This window comes from Gasterosteus aculeatus, chromosome 1 (assembly GCF_964276395.1).
Source record: "Gasterosteus aculeatus chromosome 1, fGasAcu3.hap1.1, whole genome shotgun sequence".
NCBI lineage: Eukaryota > Metazoa > Chordata > Actinopteri > Perciformes > Gasterosteidae > Gasterosteus > Gasterosteus aculeatus.
The window spans coordinates 24,452,289-24,465,163 of NC_135688.1; the positions used below are offsets into that span (position 1 = coordinate 24,452,289).

The window sequence follows — 12,875 nt, forward strand, 5'->3', positions numbered from 1 at the left end:
GACTCTCTCTGCACACACAGACACACGCAACGGAGGAATCACATTACCGTAAATGTGGTTTTATTAATAATAACAGTATCTCTTTTAATGAACATTGCAGATACAGAATAGAAAATAAATCAGAAACAGGAGACACGTCGCCTCAAGAGTCGTGAAAGTGCCTGGAATAATTCTGTGCTATATATTGTCATTGTTATTCATCATCATCATCTTTATCGTCAATGCCTCGTCGCCACAAATGTTCCAATTCCCCATGAAACACAAATGTGTGTATCGGCCCCCACGAACTTGTTTGCGTTGGCGCAAGTCTTCCCAAAGCAGGAGCGCCGGCTTATAACCTCCAGCGAGCATTAGTATTCCTACTTGGACGGCCGTCGGTTTCATGAATATGGCTCGATTGTCTTCATCTTAATCCCGTTATTGTCTTGATTATATTTACACAACGCCGTGTCACACAGCACCACCAGCTCCCCGGTTCACCAATGGTGCCTTTGAACGGAATCCATATTACTTTACTCTTCATATGGAGTGAAAGCGGGTCTGATTGAGGTGGATAAAAAAAACGACAGGCCCGGCTCTGATAACCTATTGATCGATTAAAAGACCTCCAACGAAGGACAGTTCCTTTCAATGCAAATTTGTCCGCATACAGCACATGAAAAACAAAACAGGCCCTTTTCTGGAGTATCTTATTTCTCCAAGTGAAGAGTGCAAGAAAATGAATCGGAGGACAAAACACTACGTCTCATTCACTGTTTACAGGTTCAACACTTTGCATATTTTCTGGCACTAAATGAAACAGCTCCTCGTGACGAGATTCTGCGGGTAGTTTAGTACGGGGTTAGTTTCTTGACAAGTAATACGGCACGGCTGCAGCAGCAGTGAGTGCACGGGTCCGAGTGGATGCGCGAGTATCGCTCTTCATTCGTAGGATTTGATGACATCGACGACGAGGGAAGCTTCCCCAAGAGCATTTTGTGGATGAAATTGGGACTTTGCTGTATGTTGCTTTGGTCTAACTTTTTAGCATTTATCTTGTATGCTTAAATATACTCCAGGATTTAATTTAAATTTATAAATAGAATCTTGTCTCTCTTAAACATCCATTACATCTTATTTGGGACGGTTTCCTTCAGAAAGGCTAATCATTGGACAGCAGATCAAACATATAAAAGATGAAGTCCTCTGAAATGTTACGTCACATTCACAGTATAAGATGTTTTCACACTCATTTTGAAACGGCACTCGAACAACACAGCTGCCATCGAGGAGGAAACCCGTAACATGGATCCTCGTTTCGCCCTGGACGGCCTCGTTTGGTCCTTGGGGTGAATGTGACGGCGTCCCTCTCCTCCGTCCTTGTTAACTCGACTGTGAACGAACATAAAAAGCCTGTTTTGTTTTGAAATGTCAAGACTCCTCTTTTTAACGGTGAAAACAGCCAACAAACTGTTTTTTTTGTCTCTTGTAATATAAGGGTAAGACATTTAGTGAATGATCTATCGAGTTCTGTGAGCTGTGCAGTTCCACATAACAAAACATTGTTATTTTATGTTACGTTTCCCCCGATTCCTTCTATCTGAAACTTCAGTTATAACATCTCTAAGCAAATATCCCTCAGTTACAAAAATATACCTTTCTTTTTCATAAAATAATACACATAATTCATTTTAGGTGATATAATCATCTGTTAAGGTAAATAGCAAGGCTGTTTTTTTTCTTTTTTTTCTAAAAGTAAATGTTATCATAGAGATGTGAAGCCTAGCACCATGTTCTTCATACCCTCCTTCCCCGACGGGACGTTTCCCAAATTGTTGGGATAAGATCGATTTGTGAAACCCATCCCGTCTCCGCTCTCTGGACTCCATGTTTTGCATATCCTGGGTGAGTCCAGACTCTCAACCCTTTTAACGCAGCCGGTGGAGCTGAAACTCCCTGAAATACAAACCAAACAGTTCTCATCTTCAACTTCACCAACCCCCCCCCCTCCACGAAAGACTCCCAAAAGCTTTATAAACTACACCAGCCAACAAATTAAGATAAAGATATAACGGTTTTATCCAAAACATCTCACAGGCCATCGCTTCACTTTTGTACAAACTGAAATGAAAACAAAACAAAGAAGAACCCGACTGATGATAAAACGTAAGAAGTCCCAAACACTGATGCTACAAAGAATTAGAAAAACGAATATGTACAGGACCCTGTATCCCTTGAACCGTCTGCGTAAATGATCATAGGTGTTGGCTTGTGTTACGTGAATGTTTATACAGGCATACAAAAAAAGTTCTTTTTTTTCCTTGTTCATGTTCAATAAAAGCTCTTATTGGACCAAAAGAAGAAGAAAAACCTGCCGCCTCCTCGGCGCACGACCAGTCCAGCGCCTCCTTCCTCCCCCCGGTGTTTCCTGGTGCAAAATTCCACAGGCAGCGAGGAGCCCGACGTCCCTCCGGCCCGCCTGGCCCCCGCCGCGCTCAGGCTCCGTGCGCCGGTGGCAGGTCCTCGCCGTGCTGATCCGCCGCCCGCCGCCTCCGCCTCTGTCACCAGATGACGCTGGATATGCTGGTCTCCCTGGGCAGCAGCGGCAGCATGGCGTTGTTGCCGTGGGCCTCCTCCAGGCTCTGCTGGCGCGGCGACTTGGACTGCGGCCGCTGTCCGTTGATGAGCGTCATGGGGATGTTGCAGTAGGTGTGCTGGCTGCCGAGCGTGGCGAGCGGCGGGAGCGTGCCGCCGGGGGGCAGGTCGTACTCGTAGCTACGGTAATAGTGTTTCTGCCGCATCTGGGTGTGGCAGGAGTTGTGGAAGGTGGAGCGCAAGTCCGGGTGCGTCGTCGCCATGGCGGTGGAGGTGGCGGCCGCCATGGAGATGGCCGAGACGGTCTGGAGCTCGCCGAAGGGGCCCTGCTCGCTGACGTCCAGCACCTGCTCGTGGGAGATGCTCAGGGGCTCCATGCGCTTGAAGGGCATCTCGTAGAGCAGCTGCTTCCAGAACTTGGAGTTGAGCTTGTTGCTGGACGGGCCGCGCCACTTGATGACCGTCAGCATCTTGATGGTGTGTTTGAGGGCCTCCACCTCCTGGTAGTTCATGATGCCGCGCAGCTCGGCGCACTCGATCAGGATGACCTTGATCTCGCCGGTCACCAGCATGTTGCGCAGCCTCGTCTCCAGCTCAAAGATGCTCCACCCCCTCCGCACCACGTAGCTGGGCGTCATGACGATGATGAGTCGCTTGCTCTGGTCCACGCAGCGCGCCACGTCCTCGATGTACGCTGAGTGCACACAGAGAGGGGGAAACCCGGAGAGATGACTTTGTATAAATAGCAGCAGAAATGTAACGTGTAATAAACGTGTTTACGGTCTGTATTTGACAGTGATGACTAATTGTTGATGAAAGCAATGAAAACACGAGACATTTCGCAACGACTATCGGAACAATTCCGTTGGCCTCGAAGCGACTGCTCAACGTTTCCAACAACCGAATTCAATCAACAAGAGAAAAATGTGGTTCTTAAAGAGAGATTAAATCTGATTAAATAAAACATCGGAGGCAACACGGATCTATCAATGAGGGTATTGATGCATTCAATAAAGATAACAGATATGTTATGTATTCTAACGTATGCAGACATCTAAAGCCTCTGCAGCACTTGATAAGACTTGTTCATACTGAATAATAGACACAACAAGAGGAAGGGGATCACTTGGTTTTTACCATAAGATGACGATAAACATAAAACACTTAAAGCCAAGCAACATTCCACTGCGGAGATACAATAAATAAAGTATTGTGTCCTTGTTCTTAATGAGCAGTTCTGCTGCTTGCGTCAAACTGAGCGTGATCAGTCTGTGGTGTTTAAGTCACGCGACAAAGAGATGCTTAATGTGTGTGTGTGTGAGAGAGGAAGATATCTTGCCGGTCCTTATGCCACATCTCCCGTGCCTCTGAGGATAAACCCCGCCTTTCATGAGCTGCTTCGCCACGAGAGAGACCTGATTAGCGTAAACTGGGCCGCGCTCTCCCACGGCAGTCACTCTCCGTGCCGCTTGCTAATTGGTCCTCATGCGGTAGGTCGTCACGACGCCTCCCCGGAGCAAAAGTACAAGCCGCTAAGGTTCAAGCCGCTCAGGTTAAAGGAATCAGGCAGTTTGTCCACGAATGGGAACGGATAAATGGATACTATATAATTAACTAATGAGGTGTACTTTGATTTGATGTTTTGAATTGACTAAACTATAAAGTAAATATGCCCTCTTCGGGTGCCAGCTGGTAATAGTTTACAGCATTATAGATTATAGACCTGCCAGGCTTTACAATCAAAGTGCTGCATGTGTAATAATTGATTCTTGGCTGAATAAAAATAAAATCAACGGCAAATTACACCAGGCAGAAAATCACTGTTGCCGTGCTCTCTGTAGTTTATCTCAATTATTTTCCAACAGGGAAAAAGCACCTCGTGGCAACGAATGGCAGGATGTTATCGCCAGAAGTTCAGACTTCCAGCAAAGAAAAACGTTACTTGAAATTCAAAGCAAAGCAGTGAGGGAGATTAATTAACCGCCGATACCACGAGTTATTGCTTATTTATTTATCGGCAATATGTGTCAATAGACACGTTCACCACCGTGTTGATTTAGTTGCTGCAACACGATCAGAAACTGGAGCTTTGTTTCCGACAAAGCAGAGGCTACAGCCTCAAACACGGCAGAGCCAAAGACCAGCAGAGTGCGCTTGTTTTGTTCGCCGGTCGGGATGAACGATGGCTGGCTTCTGGCTCCCTGAGTAGCTATGAAGTTTAGACACAACAAAACACTTGGAATATATTTCTGAGACTGACTGATTGAAGAGCTTTGATGCATCGAATGTCGTGAACACAGCGAAAAAACAAACACAAGAAATTAACGGATGTGTAATTCTGTAATTTAGGTAAATACATGTTAAAAAAAAACATTTCATAATTCAAGTTTTATGAAGGCGTCACAAGTTGTATTTACTGACTTTATACTCAATTAATAAATCATGTATTAATCCAGTGATGATGGGTGTTACTGACCAAAATATAAACAATTTATAAAACAATTAGTAGAAATGTTTAAACCTTTACAAATGATGACTTGAAGATGAATTTCGATTTGATGACAAAATCTGAATCATTGTGTGTTGACACAAAAGTTAAAAATCTGTGGAAAAAGTACCTCTAAGTAGTCTTGTGTCATCCTGGAAATGATCATTGGTGAAACCTAAACATAAATATTTACATTTAAAGTAGGATCAAAAAATGGGAAGAAAAGCATTTGAAAAAAAACAAAACACTTTTGTGAACGTGGGCACTCGACTCCGGCATAAACTGTGGTTCTCCACTGGCCAATGTGAAACACTCTGACCAGTTTATTCCAGTTTAATATGGGACATGTAGCATTAAAAAGTCGAGGAAAAACACTTTGTTATTTCGCAGGCAAATTTAGCCCAGTGGCACTTTTGTTGCCGTAGACTGATACACTATACATATACAAGCCTTCTATTACACTGGCGAGATGTTTAAAATGCTCATAAAAATAATCCAGCGTGCTGTGCAACAACACGCTTTTGATCAGCCGCTCAGGAGAAGGATTGTTGACACATGTTGAAACCCCAAACGGCCAAACCGTGTTTATCTATAGTGGTGGATTATGCCTTATTATATCAACTGCTGAGATGCTAATCCATTCCCAATGGGAGCCACGCGTTTGTGCACAAACACAATATACTAGCGAGCCGGAGTAGCGGCGGACACACTTTGGATTCCTCTCAATCCTTGCATTTTTATGCCATCTTTCCCATATTACAAAGGTCCCCTCGCATCGAGCACATAATCACAGCGAGGGATTCAGTTTATAACCTTGGCACGATGCCACCGAAGAGGAACATAATTAGTAATGGCGGTATGTGCGGCAACACAGGCAGATGCAAGTATTCAAATGGAAGCTAATAGCGTAATGAGATCATCCAACTCATCTGCGTGATGAGTTAATCAAAGATAAGCGCAGGGCATGGTGAGACGCTCCATGAGAAATATACTGTGGTAAAACATGCATTAACATCCATGCGGCGAGAGCGTTTGCATGGTACAGCTGACATCATTACACGGCAGCATGCGGAGGTACACTTTGTGCAGAGCTGGATCAGGACATGGACCGGGATAACACGTTGGCTCTTCCTTGGCTGCGCCAATTATCCTCGATATGTAATTCAGCCCTGTTACACCTTCCAGGGGCTTTGCATTATGCAGACAACGTACTTTAAAATACTTTGGTACATAGAACCAAGTGCTTAATCCGGACTTTTTCTTGTGCTTATCTGTTTAGTCATGAATTCACTTTCACAAAGAAAAGCCTACAGCATACATTGGATACTGACAATTTTAGGAATTCAATTGCCATTTAAACTGAGTTCCTAAACTTCTCTGGGGGGGAAAAGTCAGTTTGAGTCAAATATTAGTCGTCTTGATACAGGAGTTGCCTCCTACAGTTATCAAAATGTGTCATTACCATTATCTGTGAGGGATTTGTTTGTCACATTAATTAAACGGGCTGTATCTGCTCATCTTAAAAAGGAAAATTTGACTGCTCAGCCGGGTGATTTGAATAAATGGCCGACTAATGTTCGATTTTTGAGTGTCGGATTCATGAAACGTGTCATCGGAGGCTCCTCAACCCTGATTGTTAATATGCGGCCTCCCTGCTCGGCGTGGACAATTAAAACTGAGCCGCAGTAAACTTCAGGGGTTCTTCAGACGCGTTTAGACCCGAGCCAACCAGGGTTTGGAGGGGCTGTTAGCGGCGGATTGTTTAATAAAATCGGGATCATACCGGCGATGCTTCGGTCGATTTGGTCGGGTTTCCGCTCGTCTTGCTGCCACTTTGGTTCGACCGTTTGCTCATCAATTTCAGTACTGAAGAACCCCCGACTTCCACCTTTTACATACTGATCCACTTCAGTTCCCCCAGTGATTAAAGAAAGCTCGACCAGATTAAAACAATGAGGGTCTTAGGGACACGCCACAACACAAATGCATCACAGAAGAGCCACAAACAAGGCATACCACCACGGCACTGACGACACGAGCAACACCAAGCGACAAGACATTCGACACAACTTTGACGTCGCCGCGAGAGAGAGAGCTTACTTCCTGTGGGGATCAAGTCCCTGTCTGGAATGAAGAGTTTATACCCATAATGCTTCTCCAGCACGTCGGGGAGGATCTCCAGGGCAAAGCGCTCCTCCTCCCGGGTCTCCTGGCTCCACTGGTCCGGGTCCACCTTGGTGTAGGACAGGTAGGCGTCGTAGTCCTTGTTATCTGCGGGTAGAGGTGGGGGGGGGGCAGACACGGAGACGGGTGAAATGTCACGTCTCCTGGCAGGCACCTGGCACATCAGCAGGCTTCGTTCGGCTCGGCTCACCCAATAAAAGGAAAGTCTCTTCCCTTGAATACCTGCTGCCCTTCATGTACGGGCATCGAGAAAGCTCCCAAAACCACTTGGCCCCAATTAAAGGCGGATATTTTTTATTATGTTTCCTGCTGTGGTCAGCATAGATATGCGCTGCTAAGGCCCAGATGCTCGCTATCTCCCTTCATACTGGTGCCCAGACAGCTATTCATTCACTGGGAGACTTCATTGAGACGGGCCGCCTCCATTACACTGACCTCTGGGCACTTCTGCCCATCCGAGTGCTTTTCATTACAGCTCCGTCCCCACTGACGAATTACGCTACCTTCATAGCTACGGTGCCCACTGCAGGCAAAACAAATTAGTCTCCCGCCTGGGCTAAACGCCCCGCATTGCCCGCTCGGGCCGACACGTGGCGAGGCTCCATCACCCACATGAAAGCCCTGATTGATGGTGGATTTGCAAAGATTGACGCGGAGCACCCGAAAGTGAGAAGTGAGGGAAGACTTAAATGTTTCATCTCGAGCTGGAGCACTTCAGTGCAATGAGTCAGGAGGGGGATTGAAAGGGAAGACATGGAGGAGAGATATGCCAGATCCTCAGGGTACCACGGGAAGGAGATAACAGTCTATTGCTTCCCTTGTAACTTCACTCCAGCGTTGTGCTCAAAGCCGACTGAACGACAGAACCACTTCACCTATTAGATCGATTGGGTCCCTGACCAGGAGGATCGTTTCTGACATTGCATGAAAGGGTGTGGACGTCGGTGTCTATGCATCATCTGTTTACCATGCTCTTTACTTTAAACCTCGAAAATGCTCCATTTATTCATAGTCTCTTTTGTTATTTTTCTTCTACCTTACTGCTGCATACAAAAACAAATTGTAGGAAAGCGTATTTTCTGGCATATCAGTCAATGCCGGGTGAATCTTGGTTGGTAGGTAGCACACGGCCCCCCTGGGGCGGATGGGACAGCATTGTTTATAGCTCCTAGCTTGTTACATATCTACAAAAGGCAGAAAAGAACAAGACCAAAGCTTTTCCTAAAGGAATGAGACCAACTGTGAAGTCGCTGAGAGAGTGTTTACTCAAGTGGCAGCTGGTCAGAAACCATGATTGTTGCCTAATCATGTACATCAGTAATTGAGGAAAATGTAACCTTCAAAGGTTTCTTTTTCCTTGAATGACATTGTGAAGAAGTAACGCTGTATATTAGTGCTGGGCAAAGCACACTTGATTAATCGCATGATTGTTCTGTGATTAACAGCAATTAATCGCATTATGTGCAAAATGACTCACTAGAAACTAGTATATTGGACGCTTTTATTTTGTAAGTAACGCTATCAGAATAATACAAGAGGCACTCTCGAAGCAACAGCAAGTTAAAGTAATTTCTTTTTCTGAACAGGTACCATTTCTCTCTTATCGGGGAAGAGCATAATGCAGCATATGTTCAGTAGTAAAGGTCCCTGTGAGTGAGGTCAAGTGGACTAGCACAAAAAAAGGACTTTTTAGTCTGTATAGACTCTCAATTTCCTTTGAATCTCAGTCAAAGAAAAGACATACAAGGTGATTTACATTTTCAGGTGATAAAGAACGCTCTTCTGAACAACATGACCAGCCACAGAAAAACACCTTTCACAGGGTGCAGATGTTGTCGGCAGTGAGAGCAACATCTGGTGCTCGTTGTAACGCCGTCACTCCGTTTCATACAACTTGTGTATTCTCCTCACGGCCGTGCATGTTGGGGGAGGCTGATTTGGTGCGATTCTAAGGACGCTTCCTTCTTCTTGCGTTGGTTTGTCGACAGTTTTTTCGATGCCGCGTGACGCTTTAAATGGTACTTCAGCCTCGTATACTCTGGTGATAAGACACTTCCTCTTTGCAGTGGTTACAAAGGGCTTTGCTTTTATCGACTACGCCGTCTGGTAGAGATGGAAAATGCATTTAAAAGTGCCGTACCTTTCTCCATTTTCTCGGTTAATGTGCGCAGCAGTGATAAGCCCCTCCCAAGGATAAAAAAAAAGAAAAAGTGTAATGCCGATAAAGATGAAATGAAGCTGGCGTTATTGGTTTGCGTTAACGTGCCCAGCACTACTGTAAATATAAGGTTTTCAAGTTAAAGACAATGTTTTCCAATTTAGTTGTTTAGCCCAGAACAAACCTATCATTGCAGAAATAACAGAATTGCACCAGTCGCATATGTAATAAGCTTTAAAAAACCTGATAAAGGTTTTTATTCATACAATAGAAGGACTTTGTGTAAATTGGTAGACCGGCCCCTCCTGATTCTCATTGGCCATTTGCGACTGTTACCACCAATCAAATAGTGCCAATAACGCCTGGCATTTTCTGGGGTCATATTTTTCAGACAGACACACAAATATAAGATTCTATGTGTTTCATTATTGACTAAAACTGTCATATTTTACACCAAAAAAAGGGGGGGACTAAGAATTGGGATGAGCGCAGCCTTTGAGGTGAATTAGTGACGTGAGCGGGCGTTGGATCTTTTGAGCGGCTGTCTTCGTTATGGTTCCCTTTGCTTTACAGTGGCCGCCTGCAGTGCGCGTTCTGCTGGCGGATGTTTAACCTGTCGAGACACCAGAGACGACAGCAGCACAGGATGAGAGAGTCGGGTCGGGTAGAGTAGGAAAGCAGCTCGGTTCACGAGGAGGGATTTTGAGATCAACGCTCAGTACAGTAATAACCCTACTATACACTCCCGCTTGCCTTTGCTCCATGCGACCGTGGACAAGACTCTCTCTTCCCCGTGGCTAATCTGGATATTTGGCACTCGCACGTAACACTGCAATTAATCATACTGCTTGGTATAAAAAGCAATTCATCTTACAGCATCAGGGACGTATAAAAATAATTGAATAATAACCTCACAACGCTCATATTCTACTTCTCGGCGACATGAATCTCCCTGGCCGTTTGTTCTCTGGTAGCATCTAAACGAAAGCTGTGTTGGCGGATCAGGGGCTATTTCAGTGGAACTGATTCACTCGCCTGTAGTGGGAAAGAGAAAGAAGGCGGAGGAAGTGGGGAGGGGGGTTGGGGGAGGGATGACCCCCCCCTGCTGCACCTCCAGCAGTCGCTCCACACAGCAGACCTGAAACCGCATCCAGCACTCCTCCGTCCCACGGGGGGCCCACTGCAGAGGGGGCGACGCTCGGTGCACGTGGGGGTGCGCGGTGATATCGACGCACGTGCACGCAGAGCCCACAGTTAGACGGTGAACTCTTGAACTCGCGGTGGAGAGCGCCAGGAGAATTGGAGGCGTTAATCTCCGGGATATTTCTGGGCCCCATTATATTTAATGGAGAGTAAATTAGAACGTAACACACCATACTTAACTCTGGAGCTGGAGAAGCGTAGGAGGTGGACTGCTAATCAGGAGCTGAGTGCTTTAAAACGTGCCGTTTTGTTTTTGATAAGCAATAAACAGCCACCTGAGGTCATATTGGGCTGCGACTGAGGATTATTGCCACGATCAAATTGTTCTTTAGTGAATAGAAAACAGTACATAAGCAACAGTGGAGGATCTCCGGTTTCGTATTTTCAGAATTCATTCCCAGATGTTCTGTTGAAGAACTGGATGTAATTACAAATTAATTACTGGGAAAAGTGGGTAAATTGTACAGGGACTTAATGTTTCAAAGTCCAATTGACTGACTTTAAAGACGATATTTCTTAGCTCACCTAAATTTTTGGAGATCATAGTTTAACAAATAAATGATGTACTTGGTAAATTGAACTTTTCACTGAAGGACATTTATGTTGTTCCTAGAATTAGAACCAAATTGAAAAGTCAATTCAAGCAAACTTCCTTGGAAATTAGCATTTGCAGAAGGCCATCAACACTTCTCAGAGGCCAAGGTGACTCCTTCAAATGTCTTCTTTTGTCTAACCAAAAGTCCATATATTTTTCCCACTTGTCTGCAGATTTATCCGCGATGATCCATGTTTCACCCGCGCAAAAGCAGTTTAGTGTGTCTCCTTTGTTCTACACATTTGACAATATCACTCGGGAAGCAAAATAATTTGAGCACCTCCTTACGAACCACGTTGTGATGTTTACCTCTGCATCTCCAATATGCAAATCGAACTGCGACCGAACACAGACGGAGCCTCGCAGCCTCGCGCCGCGCTGACAACGCTGACATCGGTATTTATGGCAGAGTGTTGACGAGCTCCCGCCTCCTCGACAAGCTCGCCGGGCTGTTGTCGTCGCGAGGCCTATTATCGATTCTACTAACACCCACACAACGTGACAACTGAGCAGTCTTTAACTAAATAGCTGCGCTGACAAATAGCTGACAGTCCGTCCCTATTGTTACGTACCGCTTACCATTTTGCAGAAGAGGGAGGCGGGCGCTCAATTAGTTCTCCGCGTGGCCGCGGTCAAACGCGAGCACTTCCTCGGCAGTGAGTGACGACGTGTGATTTATGTGATGCTGCATCCCAGATACCGGCTGAAGGGCTTCACTTATGAAAACTTTTTGTGTGCGCAACTGCGTCTCACAGTGGTTACCACGGCGATGGGATCTCAGTTAACCACCTGCTGGCAAAGCCGGACCGGGCCCTTGTGCCTCCACTCATTCGCTCGGTCGACGTTTTAACACTTTACCCCTTCGGGATTCACCTCAGGCACACTGTCGTCGGAGCAGGAGGTAAACCGTGGGGGGCGCTGGAGGGCGCGTGCACTCGTGAATGCGCGCGCGTGCCAGAGGTGAGGTGATCTAAATAGGCCGCGGCGTGGGAGAAAAGTACCAAGAGTCTCCCGAGAGCTCCAGAGTCAGCTCGCTGTGGTTTATTGAACCTGATCCCCCCCTCTCATACTGAGAAACAAATTGGAAATGTGTTCCTCGCTCTCCCAGCGCTCACTCGGGTGGCACAATTAAAGGAGACAATTGCTGTTTGGCATGAAGCTCAAGTCCAGACATTTCTGCCCCCCCCCCCCCCTTCCCCATATTTCAACACAACTGCCTCTGGGCCATCCTTTAAGGCAACACCGGCGGAATGAAGGACTTGGGCAGGCAGCACAGTCTGTATGAGGCGAGGAAGCAGAGTGCTTTTTACCTTTTAATGCTCGTAACTCTTCTCGCTGTCCGTCTCCTCAGCCGCTCCCAACTGATCTCATTGCAGTCAAATTGCCGCGCGGCTACTTGAGGGACTCATTACAGGGCAATCAAATTAAAACTTGCTCCGCGATGCATCCTCAAGACAAGACTCATGCAGCAGGTCCAATGAGGGCCTTTTTCTTTGACTATTGCTGATGGGCGGCCCCCCCCACCCTCTTTAACTCCATGTCCAATGGGGAGAACATTTTCCGACCCATTTTATTTTGACTTTTTTTTAGATTGACATTTTTAATGCTTAATATTTTTAGACTTAAGTTAAACCTACATTTAATTCATAAGAAAACAAACAGAGTAACAGAAA

General features: G+C 45.8%; 1 protein-coding gene across 3 annotated transcripts in view; it reads right to left on the reverse strand.

Annotated features, from left to right (window-relative positions):
• Positions 1-43: 43 nt before the first annotated feature.
• Positions 44-12,875, reverse strand: part of LOC120819969 (interleukin-1 receptor accessory protein-like 1) — a 202,769-nt gene continuing 189,937 nt past the window's right edge. For 2 of the 3 annotated variants that reach the window (XM_078098204.1, XM_040177654.2), the window contains exons 10-12: positions 7,163-7,333; positions 5,193-5,237; positions 44-3,268 (exon numbers count right to left, since the gene is read on the reverse strand). In XM_078098204.1, coding sequence (XP_077954330.1) covers positions 2,541-3,268; positions 5,193-5,237; positions 7,163-7,333 — 944 coding nt within the window. In that variant the 3' untranslated portion in view covers positions 44-2,540. The remainder of the gene's footprint in view (positions 3,269-5,192; positions 5,238-7,162; positions 7,334-12,875) is intronic. The other variant, XM_040177655.2, reaches the window with a different exon arrangement.